Genomic DNA, 22,989 nt, shown 5'->3' with positions numbered 1-22,989 from the left:
TTAGTGGTGGAATCTGTGACTGTGAAGAAGTCCTGAAGGGCAAGGAAAACGGTACTCTGGGTCACTCAAAGGAGGGATACCCACCTTTAGCCAAGCCACCTAGCCCTAAGCCTTCAGCCGTCTGGGTTGGCGTATTTCCTATAAACCCCCTTTGACTTCTGACCCTGCTGGTCTTCTGGGTGGAGAGAAAAGTATCCCCTCCACGTAGTTTATTTTAAACTTACTTATCCCAAGCCATCAGGGTGAGCTGAAAAGCCCCGACCCAGCCCAGACCCGTGTCATCCGCAGTGCCACTACTCACTCATCTTTGAACCTCGTTTCCCTTCACTTTGAAACCCAGACTGTGGTCGCAGGCCACGCCTACCTCACAGGGGGCATGCTTAGAAAATCAAAAGAGAGTGAGAAAACCCCAGGGCTTTATAAACTGTAAATGCACAGAGACTTTAAAATTTCTAATTTAAAATTTAAAACTTCTGTGCCCGGAGCCGTTACTGTGGTTCAGGGATGGGGCATGAGGAGCACCATGCATCATTGCAAAGCGATCAGGCTTGGCCTCTTGGCATCACCAGGTCAAAGGCAGGTGGCAAGTGCACCAAGAGAAATAAGTAAACTTCGGTTAGGTGAACGTGTGTGCAGATGGGGTGCCGGAGACGGAATTCCCCCTCACGCCCTTCACGAGTCTCTGCAGCATGGGAGGACGTTCACACAGCATGCCACCGTGACCCCACGAATGGAGAGCGCGCATTGGCGTGCAAGGGTCCCTCTAGTCCAGGCCATCTCCCCCCCTCCCCCGGCCTCCCCGGCTGCCCAGGATAGTGGCTGCAAGTGCTCACTGCACGTGGAAGGGGTCTGGCCAGCGCAAGTGCCAATCCTCAAGCAGCCCCCCGCTGTTCTTCTCCCGCCCCGCCTCCTTGTCCCCCTTCTCCAGCTTCACTTGGCGGGGAAATTCCAGTTCGCGGCTGGAGAGCTGTGGCCGAACCGCTGCTGAAGATAAGGTTGAACGCATCCATCCCGGACCCCGCGCGGCTGGCCTCCAACCCGCGGAAGACGGGCATGCTGGCATGGCAGGACGGCGGGGCCAAGGCGGCCCCCTCTCACCACAAGATCTCCTTCTCGGTCCTGGACATCTTGGATCCGCAGAAATTCACGCGAGCTGCTCTCCCGCCCGTGCGTCTCGCAGCCCTGGAAGCCAAGAAAAGTTTAGTGGAGGTGGAAGCAGGTGAAGATGCCTGCTCGGGGAATCCAATCGGGTCACAGGAGACCCCTGGTAAGAATGTGAGGCGGTTTTAAGCCTAAGATGCTATCCGTGTGTGTGTGTGTGTGTGTGTGTGTGTGTGTGTGTGTGTGTGTGTGTGTGTGTAAGTAGTAGCAAGGTCTGTTGGTAGCCTGGGATCTAGAGAAGGTGCACCCGTGCAGGTGTGAAGCGAAGCACCCCTCCTTGGAAGAGAATAGAGGCAGGGACGTGGCTGAGACTGCAGGACAGGTGTGTGCTTCTTGAATACCTACCTGCTCAGTGGATGAGCACCACCACACTGACTGGCTCACATAAAGTACAGCTCAGGCTCATTGATCTAACGGAAATGCACTGTGCTCTCCATGTGCTAGAACCTGGGTGAGGAGCTGGGATAAAGGTTATGAAAATGCCTTCCAAGTATACAGTGTCATCAACATCACTCCCATTTCATGTGTGGGGCAACCGAGGCTAGGGCTTTCTCCGGATTAGGTGCTTATTTTCAACTACTCAGAAACACCTTCAGAGCTTATGCCTTCTCCTTTTCCGGACCCAACAGGGAACTGGAGGCCGGTAGGAAGTTTTTGGTGCTCTCTTCTAGACCTTTCCCCCTTATCCCTGAAGTTGGTGGACATCAAAGAAAGGGTTCCGGAAAGTTTGTGACTGGAAGAATTAAGACAGCAGGATTCATTCTGAGTGGGATGTGGGCCTGGAATGGATTATTTAGGGAGACGCCCAAGGTCTAGGGACTCGGGTCCCAGGGGAGACTGTATGCAACACAATCCCCTCCTCCTCCTCCTTTCTAAGTTTGGAGGTGATTGCCTGGGACGCCCGGAAGCCTCTGGTGGTCTGGCTTGGGTCCCGGCCACGGGCCTGGATTAATTGTTTGGATGGTCTCTCTGTGGGGCCGCGCTCCCTTCCCCCTAACTCCTTGATCGATATTCTATTACTGGCGCCTGCATATCTCCTGCCCGCAGCTTGCAGGTACTGACTTCAAACCCCCTTTCCCTGTCTGATCCTAATATTGTTCGATTAAAACTTACCTTTAATAGATGACATCTATCGATCAGGCCCCGGACAAATCTGAAACTCTATTAACACGACTGGAGAGAGAAGATGGGAAAGGGGGAATTTCTCTTTTTGGGGGATGGGGGTTTAATAACTTCTTTTTTAATTGCTAGGAGTTGCACACCAACATAGACTTCTAGGGACTAGAGAGATTCAATAGTAAACGCACTTGATGTTCCCTGTCATAATGCACGGCAGACTTTGACTTTCCCGGCTCGATAAAGTCCCTATACTTTCTTGATAAGGGGTGCCATCCAACATGTACTTCTTGTGTGCTTACTTAGTGGCAGATTTGTAAAGGGCACGAGAACACAGTACTGACACAGCTCTCTAGGGTGTGTGGATTCAGAACCAAAGAGGGCAAAGTAGGGAGAGGGGAGAAACTGGGAGTTGGATCAAGGGCAAATCTGAGTGCTCTGGGGGAGGTTTGGGGATGCCACTGGGTAGAGTTGTTACGGGGCTTCTGGTCACCTTCCCCTTCTCTTTTAGATGCGGTGGGCGGAGGCACTGATCCCGCGTCCCCGGTGGAAGGCTCTGAGGCGGAAGAGGAGGAAGAAGCTGAGGATGCCGGGCGCGCGCAGCGGCCAGAGCGCTGGCAGGGGGCCCACGCGGGCTCATTAGAGGCCGGGGCAGTGGCGGTGGGAACGGAGGAGAGCGGCGCGGATGGCCTCCCGGCGTCCCCCGGCTCTCCCGGTTCCCCACGGCCTCGACGCCGGCGAGCGGAGTCCAGCTGCGCCAAGCCACGGCGAGCACGCACCGCCTTCACCTACGAGCAGCTGGTGGCCCTAGAAAACAAGTTCCGAGCCACGCGCTACCTGTCGGTGTGCGAGCGCCTGAACCTGGCCCTGTCGCTCAGCCTCACGGAGACACAGGTCAAAATTTGGTTTCAGAACCGCAGGACCAAGTGGAAGAAGCAGAACCCAGGGGCTGACGGCGCTGTGCAGGCGGGAGGCAGTGCGCCTCAGCCTGGGACACCCAACGCGGTGACGGGGGGCGGTGGTAGTGCCACTGGGAGTAGTCCTGGCCCGCCGGTTCCCGGCGCTTTGCCCTTTCAGACTTTCCCCACCTATCCTGCGACCAACGTCCTCTTCCCTGCCGCCTCCTTCCCGCTGACGACCACCGCCACCGGGAGTCCCTTCACTCCTTTCCTTGGTCCCCCCTACTTGACCCCTTTCTATGCTCCACACCTATGAATCTGGTACTGCTGCTCAGTCAGAATTCACGAGTGATCAAGTGTGGTAACGCGGGTCCCCGCTTCACAGAGGGGCACTGACTGCCCCCTCCTGGTGTGCTGGTGACTATGTACCCCTTCCCTCTAGCTGCTCATGACACCACCAGAGGGCGAGGAGAAGCCACCTGCTGGACTACATACAACCACACAAGCCACTGAGGGGCTCGAGAAGGTATCCAGAACAGGTTGTTAAAAACCTTCCAGCTTCTGGACCTCATTCTTCGCTTTCATTTACTCCGAGGGCTCTGCTTTTAAAGTGTCTGTGTAGTCAGTACCAGGTTAATAGGAGTTCCCAGGATGGAGGATGGAGACCGGAGGGAGCCAAGATGCTCTGGGCACCAGTTGCTAGCACCAAGGACTGAATCTTTACAGGTTGCAGTACAAACAAAGAGAAGGAAACTTTCCTTCCTGGCGGTGGCAGTGGCTCAGCACAATACTCCCAAATCCTGAACAAAGCTGGAGAGAAACTCAAAGCAGATGCAACTGTTTTGTGGGCTGTTTTCAAGATGCAGAACTCAGCATCTCTAGATCTTCATGTGAAATTCAGACTTGAGCCAGTTCCAGAAGTTAACTACGTAGCTTGTTCTTCAGAAAGCCACAGCCTTACTTTTTTTGGTGAGGACTCCACTAGTGCCCCCGAAGTTGTTCAGCACTGTAAATAGACTGACCCAGAGAAGAAGACACCACTCTGTTGCCTCACAGGTTTTGAGAACAGCTTGACTCGACCACAGCAGTGCCCTGAATGCACAGAAAGAACAGTAAAGGGAGCGATGACTCAAAGGCTATCCTGAAGTCTGCGTTCGCACTGTCGCGATGTGCAGTGCTTGGTGCTTACCTGTCGGTCCTGCTACACCTTCATGGACTTCCAAACTGACGAGCTCCAGCAGCAGACATTGCACTCAGGCATTTAACTGTATTTCTGAAAGCACAAACATAACCTATTTAGATAACCTGAGATTCTGACTTGAAAACAATTCTTGCTCTAAATAGATTTTTTCCCCCTTTATGATGGGGAAGAAGCAAAAGTTGTAAGGGGCCGGGAAAAGAAATACTTGCTAACTGTAAGGAGTTATTGTGGAGGCCAAAACCTTGTCTGGAATGGGTTCAAGGGTACTTATGTTCTAACTGCTGCTTTCTCTGTTAAAACAAAGCAAAGGTACTCTGTAAACTCAACGGTTTGAAATACCAGTTTTCTGTGTCTTGTAGTCACATACCTCAGAGACCCAGATGACCCCATCTACCCTATTTTGTGTTCCATCCTTACTTTTTTAGTGGTTTGATGGCAGAATAATGTATTTCTTACTATTATTCCTCAGCAACCTGTACCATTAAAAATTAAACATGCCCGCTGATGGTGGTGGATGCCTTTAATTCCAGCACACTAGAGGCAGAGGGAGGTGGGCCTTGTGAATTTGAGGCCAGCCTGGTCTACAGAGCTGGTTTTAGGACATCCAGGGCTATACAAAGAAACTGTGTCAAAAACCAAAAAGCGGGGTTGGGGATTTAGCTCAGTGGTAGAGTGCTTGCCTAGCAAGCGCAAGGCCCTGGGTTCGGTCCCCAGCTCTGGAAAAGAAAAAAAAAGAAAAAACCAACCAACCAAACAAACAAAAAGCAAAAAGCAAAGCAAAACAAAACAAAACAAAAAAAAATCTAATCATCAATAGCTTTAAATTAAGCATACACATTGGAATTCTGAACATTAGAACATTGAAACAATTCACTTTATTATCATGAGGAATGCTAGGAAAATATCCCTTCTTTCCTCCACCTTCAGTGAAGCTTTCATGTCCTGGGACTGTAAGATTTCTCAGTATGAGTTACATCATTGTATAACTGATAATTAGATTCTGCTTCTTCTATTCTGAAGAACAGTTTCTCCAAATGCTGTATTGTAACTTCTCAAAGGACAGCTGGTGCCAGAGGAGATTAGAGACGAAGTTACTGCAGTAGGGAGCACAGTTTTATTCACCATGTGTGCTGATAAACGCTCCTTCCCTGGCTACTCGTTCTCAACAGCGGAATCCATATCTGTGAACAGAGAACTTCAAATATGCAAAGGTCTGAACGAAGAGGTCAAAGGTCTGTACTAAGTGGGAAACTGTGCCCCAGGTACCAGAATCACGGGCTTCAGAGGAGGTAATGGCCCAGCCTTGGCTGTCATTACCGAGACCCTGCCTCATTCCACATGTTGTCAGAGTGATGTCGGAAATGCGTGACTTTGGACATATTACAAGGCCCAGTAACATTTCAACTAACCCCCTAGACTCGTCTCTATTGGTGTGTTAGCCTAATAAATTCTTTTTTAATCACTTTTGATTAATTATTCCTCATTATTAACAAAACTTTTTTAACAATTATAATCATCAGAGAAAGAGAGAGAGAGAGAGAGAGTGTGTGTGTGTGTGTGTGTTTGTGTGTGTGTGTGTGTGTTTGTCCCACTTCTCCTACCAGCTAACACTCACAGCTTAATAAGAATATTTCTTATAGAGCCACACTAGATGTAGACTTTTAAGTCACTTTTACAGACACATTCATGGCTGTTCTAGCAAAAGTAATGCATCTTTGAAAAAATTTTAATTTCTCATCTACTTTCTAAACCACTATCTACCCACCAGGTTTCTAGGACATTAGTGTCCCAGACTTACTTCACAAGTTCCTAATACTCCACTCCCAACCCAAGAGCCTGATAGTTACCTTTTAAAAGTCTAAAAGGGGTTGGGGGTTGGGGATTTAGCTCAATGGTAGAGCGCTTGCCTAGCAAGCACAAGGCTCTGGGTTCGGTCCCCAGCTCCGGGGGAAAAAAAAAAAATCTAACCATTCGATGCCCATCGATTGCTATGGGTAAAAGTGACAGTTTTTGGTTCTTTCTAGAAGCCATGTAACCAGAGAGCCTTTTTTTTTTTTTTGGTTCTTTTTTTTCCGGGGCTGGGGACCGAACCCAGGGCCTTGCGCTTCCTAGGTAAGTGCTCTACCACTGAGCTAAATCCCCAGCCCCCCAGAGAGCCTTTTTAAAGATAATAAGTAAGGAACACTTCTCCTGTTAAGAGTCCCAGCCCCGTCCCCCCCCCCCCCCCTTTTCATTTTGTAGGAAGGGGATGGAAGTCTCACTGTGGGAGATTTGCTTGTCAAGGAGGTGTCTGTGTAAACCAGGCTGGCCCAGGACTCATGGTGATTCGCAATCTTTGTGTCTGAGCTTTTTTAGGAATATCGTCCACCAGGTTTGGTAGCACTCACCTGTAATTCTCGCACTTGGGAGGTTGAAGTAGGAGCATCGACATGAGTTCAGGTTTAGGCTGGGCTGTTTCAGGCCATCTTGGGTTACAGAATTAAACCTATGCCCAAAGCAAACAAGGAAAAGCATCTCTCAACCACCTACGGTTTACTGCTGTTGGGAGAGTAACATCAGAATTCCAGTAAGTGCTGGTTACACTTAAGAGGGCATTGACAGAACGCAGTCTGTTACTCTAATGAGAAACGCAGCTCCTCAGAGCTGAGGAAAGTTTGCAGATGCCAAAGGTAGGCAACCAAGGAAATACAAGTTCCCTCAGGCTGTGGTGCGCCAGGGTCTCAGCTGAGGTGGGAAAGCATAGTTTAAACCATGGTCTCCTACCTCAGGATTTAAGGCCACCTGGCGGCCATGGAAACATGACTGACAGATTGGTGTCTGTGCCTCTGGTTCCTCAGAATAATGTCTTTCACTGAAGGCGATAGAAGGGAATCTTGGGAATTCATATGGGAAGCACTTAGCTTGGGACTTGGTAGAATGATGTCATTCTGGCTGAAATAGACTTAAGAATTTTTTTGGACCTAGGGAAATGTTGCTCAGTGGTAAGAGAGGTCGCATAGTATATGTAAGGCTGAGGGTTCAGACCCTAACACTGATATGCCTAATTCCCACCATTTGTTTACAAAATATTTGCTTATTTACTTTGTTGTATAATGAACATCCGAGAAAAAAATGAATATAGAAGATGTGTATACATTGGAGTTCTTGAAAAATAAAACGATTAATTTTTATCTTATGTGCATGAATGGTTTGTCTGAAGGGATGTCTGTGGCACATGTGAGTAGGGTCCATAGAGGCCAGAAAAGGGCATCAGAACCCCCAGAACTGGGGTTTTAGACAGCTGTGGGCTGCCAGGTGCTGCGAATCAAACCCAGTTCCTCCGGAAGAGCAGAAAATACTCTTAACAACTGAACCATCTCAACAGACCTCTTGGTCCTCTTCATCAGCAGAGTCTCATGTAGCCTACGTTGGCCTGGAGCAAGCTATGTACGCAAGGATGGCTCTGAACATCTTTTAATTATAAAGTGAGACTGTGTTCTGTCTGGCTTCTTTATGCTCAACATTTTTAGTGTCCTCCATGTTGCTATGGGTAGCTATAGATGTTTCGTGTTTGTAACTGTTGGTGATTTTCATAGGTTGAGCGCTTCAACTTATCCATTCTACCATTACTAGGAAATTGCAAACTTCCCAATTTGAGGCTGACATGATAGACACAGTCCTGGTCCTGTCCGTTGATTCGTCATGTTTCCCATGGTAATACATCTAAGGGTAGAGTCCTTGGGTGTCTATATGCACAGCCTAGATTTAGTAGGAATCACCGGTCTTCCTGTGTGGGTAAACCACATTTCACTTCTTCCTGCAGTGACTGAACACTTCTGTGTACATCAGCCACCCATCACTGTGTTTTCTTAGTCCTGGATATTGACCTAGGGTCTCACGCATGCTAGACAAGTGCTTCGCTGCTGAGCCATGCCCCATGCCCATCCGGAGAGGATGACATAAACACCATTTGTCTCCACTTAAGGACCAGGCCTGATTTCCAAAAGAAGGCCATTAAGGCACCAGCTCCAGGAACAGACCATAAAATCCAGAAACAAGGTCATAAACCCAAGAATGGGGAAATATCTTACCTCAGGATGGGCCAGCTGTGTTCCGCAGTCTTGTCTTATCCTATGGTTAAACGTTCCTGACAGAGGAATGCAGACCACTGACCACCCCTGACCTCCTAGCACCCACCAATGAAATTTTAGATTATCTAATCCTTTTAGAGAGTTCCCCCGGCTCCCTATAAGAAGGCCTGTGCGCCTTTGTCTGTGGTTGCTACTTCAAAGAATGGTTGACAGAATGGTTGACTCCCCACATGCTGGTTGTTTCTGCAGAAAAAAATTCTCTGTCTTTGCACACCATCTGGGTTTGAGGTCTTCAGCAATTTTCAGACCCCTTATGCATGCTCACTCCTAACACTCTGGGTTCCTTTTTTTTTTTTTTTTTCCATTCTACTGATTCTGCAAGGTAAGGACAAGTGCCTTGCTTGGTTTTAATTTTCATTTCCTGGAAAGAAAAAATTGCTGACACAAATGCCTTGGAGTCATTTGTGTATCTGCTTTGGTGATGTGCCTGGTTAAGTCTTTAACTGGTTAGTACCTCCCCCACTTAGTAAAATAAGCCTTTGACAGGAGGTGACTTGCCCAAACTGCATGGCTAGTAGAGAGAGAGCAAAGGTGGGCTTGATGACTCTAGGATGGTTTCAACTACGCATGGACTGCCAATTATGTAAAGTATTTGATTAAAGGGCTGGGGATATGGCCCCTTAGAGAGCCTGCCTAGCATACATGGGAAGTCTAGGTTCAACACCCAGTGCAGGAAAACGAATCGTGGTTAAAATATTTGTAAATAACTTGAGAACTGTGTGCTCTTCTGAAGCTAAGGTAAAGTGTCAGTGTGTCCTTCTGTGAAGGCCTACGTTGTCTTTGTGAGGAGTCGACAAACTCAGTTCACACTCTGTACCATATCGGTTTCCCACAATCAACGCCTGAGGGGGTCTGATTTCTTCTCCTGTGGGCAACACTTGATATTTTCTTTTTAACTTGTAGTTTCTTTTGTCTTTCTAAATGCTGTAATTTGGTGTCTCCCATAGGCCATATACTAAAGGCTTAGTGTCAGCTTGACAGGCTATCAGGAAATGGGAGGGTATTAAGGGAGTAGGGGGCCTGTGGGAGAAAGCTAGGGTTTATTATTATTATTATTATTACTATTACTATTATTAATATTATGATGGTGATGTTTTTCTAGACAGAGTTTCACTCAAAGATCCGCCTGCCTTTGCCTCCCAAGTACTGGGATTAAAGGCTTGCACCACCATGCCCTGCTAGAAATTAGATTTTTTTAAGGTTTGTCCTGGTTCCTCTCTTCTTGCTCTTTGTCTCTCTTCTTGCTTTTGGCTCCTAAGAGGTAAATTGGCTTCCTTTGTTGAATCTTCTTGCCATGATGTAGCCACAGGCCCATAACAATTTAAAAAAAAAAGGTTGGGGCTTGAGAGATGGCTCAGCAGTTAAGAGCACTGACTGCTCTTTCAGAGGAAGAGTTCAAATCCCAGCAACCACATGGTGGCTCAAAACCATCTCTAATCTGATCTGATGCCCTCTACGGTTGTGTCTGAAGACAGGTACAGGGTACTCATATGCATAAAATTAATAAATCTTTAAAAAAATAGTTAACTAACCAAGAATTGGAGTTGCCATAGTGCCCAACAGCTCCCTTACCAAATACCTTGGGTCTTGTTAGAGTAACTAGAAAGGAGGCTGCTCTAGTTTGCCGACTAAGGCTTCCAGGCCTTTAAAAACATTATTATGTTCACTAGGCATGGTGTCCCAGGCCTTTAATCCCAGCTCTCAGGAGACAAAGGCAGGCAAATATCTGTGAATCGGAGGCCAGCCTGATCTACATAGTGAGTTTCAGGACAACCATAGCTCTGTAGAGAGACCCTGTCTCACAAAACAAACAAAAATTAGGCTCATTCATTTGTGTGTAACTCCATGGCATACACATGTTTGGAAGGAGGGTTGCATACGTGCTATGGCACTCATATGGAGATCAGAGGACAACCTTTGGGAGTAAGTTCCTTCTTTCCGCCATACGAGTCTAAGAGATTAAACTCAGGTCACCAGACATGGCGGCAAGCACCTTTACCCATGGAAGCCATCACATTGGCCCAACTTCAAGATCTTTTTAAGTGCTTGTTGGCCTTTTGTTGACCTTCTTTGGAGAAATGTTCTAAACCTTTAGTCATTTTTTAATTGGGTAGCTTCCTTTTGGTTGTCGAGACATGTGTCTGTCTGTTGCAGCCTTTGTTTTGTTTGTAGATGTGGAATCAGGGTCTTGCCCATACTAGACAAATACTCTATCACACTAAACTGCATCCCCGGCCCTTGCTTTTTCAAATAAAGGATCATCAAGTCTAGACTGGCCTTGGACTCCAGATTCTTCTGCCTTGGATTGTGGGCGCTAGGATTAGAGGGATGTCCTATCAGTCCCAGCTTGTTTTGAGTGTTCAGAGCTCTTTTAAAATATGTATTCATTTTTATTTTATGTGTTTGCCTGCATGCATGTATGTATGTCACGTGCACGAAGTACCCTGGAGTCCAGAAGAGGGCAATTAGACCTGCTGGGAACTGAACCCAGGTCCTCTGAAAGAGCAGTACTAAGTGGTCTTAACGGCTGCGCCCTCACTTCAGCTCCTAGTTTAGGAACTCTTCCACCTCTAAAAGACTTTATTAAAAGTATCATACTGGATTAGAATCCCATGGCAGGATAGCCGAAAAGTGTCTTCTTTGTCCCTAGCTCTCTTTTTCTTTCCTTTCTCCCTCTTTTTCCTTTATATTTTCTTTCTACATTCAAACTACTTGTATCCTTTCCCCCACCTCCTATACAGAAATTACTTGAGCACCTACTGTGTGCCAGGTGCTTCCCTTAGCTCTGGGAATACAATGGAAAGACTGCCTTGATGTGGAGGAGATGAGGTAAAGGTCACGGCCAGGTGGGTAGCTGGGCTGGGACATGCAGCAAAGGTCACAACTTCCGTGTCAGCGGTCTCTGTACAAAGAAGCAGTGTCTTTAGCACTGATGACATTTGGATGTCAGGATAGAAAACAATGCTATGAATTCCTCCTTTACCAGGTTTGTTCTCTATATATCTGGCTTACGTGTGCAAAGCCCATGCCAGGTATTTAAGACACCCAGATCATAGCAAAACCAGCCCAAGCATGTGACATTGCCAACCCGAGGTCCTGTGTTTTTGATTGAGTCATTTCTTCCTCCCGTCAAACCATTAGCTTCTGTTATGGATTTCTGGTTTTCTAAATTATGTTCAGGTAGAACGACATGCAGTGATTTAGAGGAAACTCTGTCTTGGGCCAGTGACACGGCTTTGTGGGTAAAGGCATTTGCTGTACCCAAGTGATGGGATTCTTACAAGTTTTCCTCTGATCTCCCTACCTGCACACTGTGACACCTGTTCTCTCTGACTTAGAATAAACAGATAAACAAGTAGATAAATGTAGACAAATTTGTCTTCTTGATAGTAAGATTCATACGTTTACGTACTTGGAACCTGGGGCTGATTTTGAAACTCTTTGTTTTTTTGTTCTGTTTTTTTTGTTTTGTTTTGTTTTGTTTTGTTTGGTGCTTTCTCTGCCTCTCTGAGCTTGCAGGTTTTCACCCTCAGCGTCTGGCTCCTGAGTCGTCAGTTGGAAAAATTGAACGACTGGGATTTGGATTTAAAAAAAACGACAATCTCTCCAGTCCTTAAAAGATTTTTAAAAATACCATTCTAATGGTAATACCATTTTTAAAAATCCCACGACAGGGCAGCTAAAGGATGCTTTCTTTCTCTCTAACTCTCATTCTTTTTCTTTTTATGATGTGTGTGTGTGTGTGTGTGTGTGTGTGTGTGCACGAGCGCTTGTGAAGATGTATGTGTGCATGTGTAAATGCTTGTGAATATGTACGTATGCATGTGTAAGAGCATAATTGGCCAGAGGACAGCCATGGGTGTCACTTCCATACAGACAAGATCTCTCATTGGCCTGGATCTCACCATTTGGGTTAGACTGGCTGACCAGTGAGTCACAGGGATCCTTCTGGTTTACCTTCCCAGTGTTGGCAAGATACACATGGACTGTCTAGCCTAGAATTTTTAAAATTATGTTTATTTTTCTTTCAATTCAAATAAGATTATTAAATGGAAGCAGGATGCCTAATACTTTGTTCCTGGGTGTCCACATCTCAGTTTAAACCTCTTCTGAGGCAGGCAGGCTAATCTCTGACACGTTGCTGCAGGGATGCCAACTCTGTGGCAAGTGAGATCTCACCACCTCCATTAGCACCGATGTGGGCGGCCTTGCATCATGACAGTTTACTTATTCCACCAGAGATAAAGTTTAAGTCTCACTGTCCTCAAGAATTCATCTGTGTATTCGGCCAGCCTTTCATCTGTCCTAACCTGGTGTGTGTTGACACTCAGCCAGTTACTGTCAAATAATTGAAATACGCTTTCATTTATTGGTTTGTCTAGTTTTGTCTGCTTTGTTCTTTAACGGTCACTGATGCCCATCTATTCCTTCCCCCTCCAACCCCTGTCCTTTTTAGAAGTCTTGAAGGTAAACCTTACTGGAGTCAAGAATCATTTGAGGGCCAGTGAGATGGCTCAGCAGGTTAAGGGCGTGTGCTGTTCGAGCCCGATGACCTGAGTTACTTTACTATGATGCATGCAAGGGAGGAAGGTGAGAACTGACTCCACAAAGTTGTCTGATCTCTGCATGTATGCTGGGGCATACACCAGACCACCAGACAGGCACACATGCACACACACACACACACACACACACACACACACACACAACACAAACACAGACATCTCACACACACGCACATGCACATGAACTTACTACATAAAGTTCACACTACATAAACATATTAATGTTTAAAATAATTCGAATGGACGTTGCACATTAATAAAGAAGCAGTTTATAGCTTTAGGCATTTGGGCTCTTTTTTCAGGTTTTTTGTTTGTTTGTTTTTCGAGACAGGGTTTCTCTGTGTAGTCTTGGTCATCTGATCTGTAGATCAGGCTGGCCTTCATCCCAAAATTCATTTGCCTGCCTCTATTTGCCTGGCATTTTTTCTTTAGTCAGTTTCTCCATGTAGCCCAGGGTAGCCTCAATCTCCTGATCTTCCTACCTTTGCTTCCCAAACGCTGAGTTTACGGATAATGGAAGTATTGATTTTTTTAATGAATAATTCTAGTTTATTTTATTTTTTCTAGGAGAGTTTAATGAATGTTGTACAACCACAAGAAGTAATTTTGTTCCAGGTGTGGTGGTGAGAAAATGCCTTTACTGCCAGCACTCTGGAATCAAAGGCAGTTGAGTTCCAGGACAGCCATGGCTATATGGAAAAACTGTCTCAAACAAAAAACCAAAAACACAAACAAAAAAATCTCTCCTTCCTTTTCTGCCATTCCAGACTAAAATCAATAAAAATGTAATTGCTTAGGGAAATGTTAACCATAACAAGATTGGTGGCTCTAAATTTTCTAACTTCTGGAAGTTTCTGCTGCCCTCCTCCTCCATCACTGAGCTGCTGGCCCCAGTTCACAAACCGTTTATCGAATGGCTGACTTTGTTCTCCCAGCCCTGGATTGAAACGTTAAAGCCTTGAACTAGGACTGTAGGCAGGTTCTTTGACCCTGCAATCACACTTCTAGGATTTTATCTTGCAGATAACCTGCAGGCAATGTCAGAGACAAGGTTATCTCTTCTGACTTGGTTTGTCACAGCAACACTGGAAACTGTCCAAACGTCCAACAACCAAGGGCTAATAAACAAAAGAATGAAGGCGTCCTTTCCACCCGGACCCAGAGAAAACTCTGTGCATATTAAAAGGCAAGGTGCAAGAACTGGGATGTAGGTCAGTAGTAAAGCACACGCTTAGCATGCGTGATAGCCTGTGGGTCACTCAAGCTCCACCCCTCAAACACCCACCCAAAGAAGATAAATTATAAAAGCCTTAGCTACAGAGGACTCGTTACCTTCTATCTCAGGTGTTTCAAAGTGAGGGAAATAATGCATCGTGTTTCTTTCTATTTACATGAAGACTCACTGGAAGAATCCCCATGAGATTTATACACAAGGTTGCCCAGTGAATGGCTGAATGGGTGTGTGTGTGCTCGCACTCTGCCTTGAATTATAAATTAAGCAAATATATATTATCATCCAAACTAAAAGGATTGGCTGACTGGGGGAGAGAAGAGTCCCATAGGAGAATTAAAAGATAAAACCTTAAAAATGACAGAGGAGGTCCAGCATGGCAGCTCAGCCATTGGGCATATTCCTTCTGCAAAGGACTGGACTTTCGTTCTTTGCACCGGGTACCAGGTAGCTCGCAAGCATCCACAGTACCAGCTCCAGGAGGATCCAGCGCTTCTGCACTCATGTGCGCATTACCAACCTGCCCCAGACACAGACCAGGATAAAATGTAAAATAAATCTTTTTAAAAAGAGACCCACATTCTCCAATTTAACTTTTTCCAATGCTGCTTCTGACATCAGTCTTTAGACCCATGGGAAGGACTGAAACTATAGTTTTGGTGATCTGTCTGTCCAGTGAGACTCTGGGTCACTTCCCTGGGTTGATCGCAACTTTGCTGTGGAAGGATCTCAGGGGAGCATGGTTAGTGGCCCGGGGAAAGCCCACTCAGTGAAGTTTGCAGCAGGAACTCTGTAGACTTCAAGGAGTAGCAGAGGGAACTCTAGGGGTGAACCTTTCTCAGTAGAAAAAGGTTGCCTAGCTCCACATTATTCAAGCAGACAGAGATCTTTGTGGTGTATTGGTGCCTTGCAGAGTGAGAATACAGTTGTGGCTCTGGAGGTGTGTGGTTTATCCAGATTTCAATAGGAGTGTCTGTAAAAGGAGGCGGCTTCAGGGCTGGGCGATGTTTCTGAGAACAAGGTAGAGAGCATTCTTCATTGTTGAGAATTTTCAGAACACCACACCTGGAACCTCTGGTGTTCCAGGTGTTTTCAAGGTGCTGTGCCTATAGGTGATCTCAAAACAGCCCATTTAAAAATGTTTGTTTTTAAAGAATTATTATGAGTACACTGTTGCTGTCCTCAGACACACCAGAAGAGGGCATTGGATCTCATCACAGATGGTTGTGAGTCACCATGTGGTTGCTGGGATTTGAACTCAGGTCCTCTGGAAGAGCAGTCAGTACTCTTAACCGCTGAGCCATCTCTCCAGCTCTTGTTTTTTTTAAGTCAGGATTTTGATTTTGCTATGTATCCTTGGCTGGTTTGGAACTTGCTATGTAAACCAGACTGGCTTTAAAGTCACAGAGATTCTCTTGCCTCTGCCTCTCAACTGTTGAGATTAAAGGCACAGAACATGACTTTTGAGGGCCTGGCCCTCAAAACAACCCATTTTAACCAATGGGCTAAGTGAGGCTTAGGGTGTCAAGATACCCAGTTAAGCTTGAGTTATGACTTGTCTAATGGGTTGTCTGACTGTGGAGCCTGCTGGCTTATCCACTGTGCAGTGGATAGTAAGAGACGTACACATAGCTCACACTCTTCTCAGGATACCAACCACACAGAAACTCACCAGCATGGCTGATCACAGGGTTTACCTCTCTCAATTCAGTTTCCTCAGTCTCTTTGATCCGTCTGGGAGCCCTGCACACTACTTTGTGATTTAGGAGGTGGTGCAGAGATAGTTCAAAAGTGTAAAATCTGGATGTGGCACATGCCTATGATCCCAGCACTCTGGAGCATGAGGCAAGAGGTTTGCTGTGAGTTCAAGGCCAAATCGGACCCCATAATAAGACTGTGCGTGATGATTTATATTGATGGTTTACATATATGATTACATTAATGGTTATATATGATTTATAGGTTCTGGAACCACCTTAGAGACAAATTTCTGGGCATGTCAATCACAGAGTTTGTAGATCAGGTTGACTGAGGTAGGGTTGTTGCTGAAATGTAAATGACACCATTGCTTGGCCTGGGATCCCAGACTCCTAAAGGAGAAAGCTCACTGAACAGCTGCCATTCAATCTCTTCCTGCTTCCTGGATGCAATGTGACAGCCACCTCATGCTCCTGTTGCCGCGATGGACTGTACCCTCAAACCGTGAGCCAAAATAAACCTTTCATTCCTTAAGTTACTCTTGTCAGATGTTTGCTATGGCAACCAGTAAGGCAGTAGTGCACCATTTCTCAAAAGTTTTTTTTTTTTAATTAAAAATGAAGTGACTAATGCTCTTGAATCCTCTGTTTCTAGAATATATGTTTAAATGGGTGCAGAGACCAGGAAGCAAACGTTAATTTCCTTAGTCAAGAGATGTCTAACAGTGTAGCAGGCAGAATGTAACTAATTTCTCATCTCTAACACAAGCATTGGAGCTACGATTATCACTAGAATACTCTTGGGGACAATCAGTTCAAATGGAAGGAGAAGCGTATGCTACTACCAAGGCGAGCCACATCTGTGCAATTTCTTAGGGACTCAGTGTCGGGACTGGCATTGCTACCCATGAGGTGACTTTCCAAAGTGGTCCACAGCTCTCAGCAGAGTTAAAGCAAAAATGAATAGTAACTGGGGGTGGCGAGATGGTTGAGTGGGTAAAAGGAATTGCAGCAAAAGCCAGACATCCGTGTAAAGAAGATGGCTGTAGTGATGGCAAGTTGTAAGCACAGCCCTTCTACAGTGAGATGGGAGGCAGACACACGAGGACCGGATGGAAGGCTATCTAGGCTGGAGTGAGCCATAAAGTGGCAAAGACAGGAGAGACCGCTGCCTCAACAAGGTGGAGAAACCAACTCTCGAAAGCTTCCTCTGACCCCACATATGAACTATTGCTGTGTGTACCTCCACATACACACAGAAAATAAATAAATGTAATAATAATAAATAAAATAAAAACAAATAATAATAATGATGTTAAACCAGGCCAACAAGATGGCTCACTGGGTAAAGCCAGAAGATCCGAGTTTGATTCCTGGAACCCACATGATAGAAGAAGAGAACTGATTCCCACAAGTTGTCTACACATACACACACACACACACACACACACACACACACACACACACACACACTAGAAAAATAAATAAAAAAACCACGACCAACTGAAAAACTGTGTACAGAGCACAGCAGAACAAGAATCTGAAAACTGGGGCTGGAGAGATGGCTCAGTGGTTAAGAGCACTAACTGCCCTTCCAGAGGTCCTGAGTTCAAATCCCAGCAACCACATGGTGGCTCACAACCATCTGTAATGGGATCCGATGCACTCTTCTGGTGTGTCTGAGGACAGCAACAGTGTACTCATATGAATAAAAATAAATAAATCTTTCAAAAAAAAAAGAGAATCTGAAAACTGATCACATTGTATCTGGCTTTAGCATAGCTATGGTAATCTTTTTTAACCATGCATATGTTTATCAAATGCAAATTGCAATTATAATTTACCAATTACACTGTAATAATATTAGGGAGAAAGAATTTAAAACTGTATGTCAATAATGCCAAGGAAAAAATAATCAATAAATCAAGGCTTTTTAAACTTGTTTTTGAAAAGAGTTTCAGCTACAGAGAGACAGAGTTAAAGTCCTCAAAAGAAAAGCCATAAAGGTTATCCAGACTTCAACACTGAGAGCCAGCCTTTGTGGAATCCATAAAAAATTATTGCATGATATACTGAGCGTCTTAGTATTGAAGTCGATAAGGATGTAAATATTTAACTAGCTTTTGAGACATAGCTTAAGAATTTGTGAACGATGTAATATTTTCAAGGCTAGCATACTCTTAAAATTTTTGCAAACATTTCACTTTAAGCTTTTTTCTTCTTAGTCTAAATAATAATTATTCCCCTCTACTCTTCTCCACCTCTTTTTTTTTTTTTTTTTGGTTCTTTTTTTTTTCGGAGCTGGGGACCGAACCCAGGGCCTTGCGCTTCCTAGGTAAGCGCTCTACCACTGAGTTAAATCCCCAGCCCCTCCACCTCTTTTTTAAAAGACAGACTCTCAACACCTAGCCTGGTGTCTGCTATCTCTGGAGATGGAGATGACCTCAAACTTGTAGATTTCTGCCTCTGTCTCAAATTCTTCTGATAGTGTCCCAAACATGGAATCTTTTTTTTTCTGAAAAGATTTTGTGTGTGTGTGTGTGTGTGTGTGTGTGTGTGTGTGTGTGTGTGTAGAGCCCTGTCTGTCCTAGAACTTGCTGTGTAGACCAGGCTGGCCTTGAACTCAGAGATCCACCTGCCTTTATCTCCCGAGTGCTGGGAATAAGGGCATGGACCACCACTGCTCATATCTAAGCATGAAATCTTGAGTGGGATACTTGGCTTATTGACTGTCAGCTTTTTTGTGTCTTTGGCTGGGTCCCTTTTGCAAGGTCAGTGAGTCAGTAAAGGGAATGAACAACTTGCCAACAGTGTGCATATTTATTTGAGTGAAAATATTTTGTTATTTATTTAATTTATTTATTATTTAATTTAATTTATTAATTATTTTGTTATTTATTTAATTATTTGTTGTTTTTTTTATATAGGGTCTTCCTACATACGCAGCCCAGGATGTCCTCAAACTTGCAGTCTTCCCTCGGTAGCCTCCTACTAACTGTAACCACAGAAGTTTGCCCTCTTGCCTGGCTTCTGGATCTCTAAATGTTTGCCTTTGAACTGATTTAAATAGGCCATGCTTCTTCTTTGGTGACCTGAATTGATTTGATCCCCCCCCTCCATCTCTCTTTTGGAAGTTTCTCTACTCTTGAGTTTTCCAGGCATACAATACCCAGCCCCTAATCCCTTTCAGGGCTTCTCTTCCCCATCTCAGTCCATGGGAAGAAACTGTCCCTTGCCTTCTCTTTTGCATGCGTTTTATAACTGTGTTCAGGGTGCTCAGGGTGGTCTGGGGTTGTGGCTCCACTGTAGAGTCCTTGTTTACTAGCATGTGAAAAGTCCTGGTTTGACCCTCAGTGCTACATAAACCAGCTATGGTGGTTCATGCCCATAATCACAGAATTTGAGGGGGAGAGGCAGGAGGATGAGAATTTTTCATTAGGCCCCGGTGGTATTTCTTCAGCACGTGACCGTTCTTTAGCAAAGCCAGCACTGGGATGTGGGTAAGAAACACCTGACGCACTTTTTCTTCCATCCAGGTGTCTAGGACTTTGATCTGAGGAGATCTTTGGGCCCCAAGATCCACCCCTTTATAAATGGCCACCTGCTCTGCCTCTAGTTGCTGCCCAGGGCCATAAAGATGAGCAGTGATAGATATGAAAGGACTATTTTTATGAGAAACAGCACGGAGCATGGTGTGTACCTGTGATCCCGGCATTTGGGAGGTAGAGGGAAGAATTCAAAGCTGGCTACGAAGTGAGATCCTGTGACTCGAAACGAAACAAACAAACCAACAAACCCAAACAAAGCAGTCTATCTCAGAAGATAAGACCTAGACAGGCAGCTGGAGACAAAGTAGGAGCCTAATGGCAGTAAAAGAGTAGACAGGAAGCATGGAGGAAAAGGAAGAGGAGGAGGAGAACCCCCGAAGGCTGGGGAGTCAACCGGGTCTTCCAAGGGAAAGATCAGGCATTGAGGTGGACAGGCATTGAGGTAGAGGCTAGGTTCTGCTATGGGTCGTGGAGATATCTCAGACAGACTCAGTCTCACATAAAGACTGACATTTGAATTGCAAAGCTTCTCAGTCTGCCCATTCATAGCTTGAGTTCCGATTTAGGTTAAGAATACTTTTCTCCAGCTGTCCCTTTCAGGCTCCCCCTGCTCCTGCTGGGTCTCTGGTGTAGTGGATTTGAGGCCATTCCTTCACCTCCACATGTAAACACCTTCCCTGACTCAGGGAGAGTTTGCTTGTACATATACATGTGCACCAGGCCCAAGGAAGGTGTTGAGTTTCCTGGAGCTGGAGTTACAAATATTTGAAAGCAGCTTGGTATGGGTGCTGAGGGCTGAAATCGGGTCCTACAGCAGCTGCTCTTTAACCGCCGAGTCACCTCTCCAGTCCTCGGAAGACATCTTTCTAGCACGCATATAATTTGCCACTGTTGTTGTTGTTGTGTTTTTCCTTTTTGTTTTGTCACTAATATTTCCTGAGGTTTCTTCTCAGACTTTCTTCTTGGAACTAGTGTGGACTTTTCAAATGATTAAAAGTTTGAAGCCCAAATCTATGTAGCCTAGACTAATAACAAGTAATAAGCTGGACAGTGTCGTGTTGGGGGAAAAAGCCTTCCTAGCCCATATTCTCTCGCCCGATTCTTTCTTTTTTTTTGTTTGTTTGTTTTTAAAAAAATATTTATTTTTATTACTTTAGAATTATGTCCATATGTTTGTGGGCATGGCCCTGTGAGGGACAGAGACATTGGCTCTCCCGGAGCTGGAGTTACAGGCAATTGTGAGCTACCCGAAGAGGGTGCTGGACACTGAACACCAATCAGCGCTTGCTCCTAATCACCGGGCTGTGTCTCGACTTTGCCTGTTTTTGGAAACAGAGTCTTTCCGTGTAGCCCTGGCTGGCCTTGCACTTGCAAAGATCCTGCTGCCTCTGCTTCCCCAGGGTTGAGTGGGATTGCAGGAATGTGCCACCATGTCCGGCAAACCCAGCTGTTTTTCTGATCAATAAATATTGAGCATTGTCTACTTCAGAAACCAAAGGATTCATCCCCTTTCCGTGTGGGAGGAAATCAAATTTGCAAGGTTTCAGTTCATAACAATCGGAGGGAGGAGCATTTCCCAATGTCTGTTTCCCTTCCTTTTCGTATGGGTTCATCAGATATGAAACTTCCCATAGAGTCAGGTGCTAACAGCACTCGAGGGACCTTTCTCAAACTAACTTGTGGATTTAACTTGGATCTTGGTTATCTCTTCGTAGGATGGTTTCTATTTATTTGGCTGGTTTGGTTTTCAATACATCCTGATCAGTTTACCTGCCCCCACCGTCTTCTCCCATTCCTCACCCTACTCCACCCCACCCCAGTCCCTTCTCCCCATCCACTCCTTTTCTATTTCCCTTTAGACAAAAGCAGACCTCCCAGGGATATCCACAGAACACAGCTAAGAAGATACAATAAGACTAGGCACAAACCTTCATATCAAGGTTAGCTGAGGCAACACAGTAGGAGGAAAAGGGTACCAAGAGAAGACAAAAGAGTCAGACAGCCGTCACTCCCATTTTTGGGAGTCTCACAAGAACGCCAAGCTAACAACAATCACGTATATGGCAGAGGACTAATGCTGACCTATGCAGGCTCCGTGATTGCCACTTCAGTGTCCGTGGGCACAGGAGCACTGCAGGAGCTTTACCACTAGGTTTTCTCGTAGAACTATTTGCTCGAATCTGTTGGTCAAGACTCTACAATCCCCGTCATGTAGGCTCTGACCCTTCTTTGTGTTTTTAGATTGTGCAAATGCAGTCAGAACAGCTCTCATTTCTCTGTGGGAAAAGGCTCCTCCAAGGTGCACGTTGTTCTTTCTTGGCTACAATTAGTGATGGGAAAAAAAAAATGGAGTAGGAGGGAAACCATAAATTTTTATCATGCTCTTTGTACCCAGTGCCGTTCTCTGATAAGTGAGAAGTGATAAAACTCAGACATTCCCAGAGGTTTCTCGCTTATGAAAACCTTTTCATCAAAGAGCACCCTACCTGTGAGTCCAAAAGGATTGCCACATGTTTTGATGTTACCCTTAGCTCTCTTGATGAGCTCAGCTGCTCCCGCTTGCCAAGGCATTACAAGGTCCCTGGGCCCTGGATTTACACACTTGTCCTGGTTTGCAGAGCAGAACTACAAAGAAACAGTTCTTTTCTGACCCCAGGGAAAGAAGGGCCAACCCCCCAGGAGGTTGAACATACTGAGTAGGTGATATCAAAGGAATTACTAAAAAAAGAAAAAACCAAAGTCACCGGCTCATAATAATGAACTCCAGAGGGCAATGGTCATTATAGTAATGATCTGGGAAAATAACCTTAGCCAAGGACAGGATGAGCCCGGGAGGCTTGCTCAGTGCTTCTGAGGATATTGGATTCACACACTGTCTCTGAGCCCACACTACCTCTGCCCCTACTGACCAGGTCAACTAAGACATTCCCTGTAATGGCTATTGAATGTCTTTTATTTTCCCTCTAGCTTGGTCTCTTTTTGTTTGTCTTTAGATGTGTCTGGCGTGTTCCTGTACCAGCATTTGCATGACTGTGGGTGCACGATTGACTCCTCCTCCGTATTTATTTAATTGAGTCTGGGCCTCTCACTTGAACCCAGAGCTCTAGGAATTTTCTTGTCTCTACCTCCTTGAACACTGGGTTTCCAGATGGGCCTCTATGCCCACTCAGCATAGTTATGTAGGCTCTGGGGATCTGAACTCTGGTCTCTCCATGCTTGCTAAACAATCACTTTACCTGCTGAACCATTTCCTCAGCTCTTTCCCGTCCTGCTTTCTTTTCCTTCTCTTTCTGTTCTTGCTCTGAGTCTAGGGAGGCTAGTCTGTGGGAATTGTCTTTTCTTTCTTGCCCACAGTCTAGTCTTTTTTTTTTTTTTTTTTTTGTTTTTTTTTTTTTTTTTCCGGAGCTGGGGACCGAACCCAGGGCCTTGCGCTTCCTAGGT

At 45.5% G+C, this 22,989-nt stretch overlaps 1 protein-coding gene across 1 annotated transcript; it reads left to right on the top strand.

The window, feature by feature from the left end:
• The first annotated feature begins 950 nt into the window (after positions 1–950).
• On the top strand, positions 951–5,834 carry Nkx1-2 (NK1 homeobox 2). Its single transcript, NM_001170476.2, is given in 2 exon segments — positions 951–1,267; positions 2,789–5,834. Coding segments are annotated over 2 exon segments (918 nt in total). The 5' UTR covers positions 951–1,053; the 3' UTR covers positions 3,493–5,834.
• Positions 5,835–22,989: the final 17,155 nt, after the last annotated feature.

Source organism: Rattus norvegicus, chromosome 1, assembly GCF_021556685.1.
Source record: "Rattus norvegicus strain SHRSP/BbbUtx chromosome 1, alternate assembly SHRSP_T2T, whole genome shotgun sequence".
In the NCBI taxonomy this organism is placed as follows: domain Eukaryota; kingdom Metazoa; phylum Chordata; class Mammalia; order Rodentia; family Muridae; genus Rattus; species Rattus norvegicus.
This window is presented reverse-complemented; position numbering and strand designations above follow the sequence as displayed.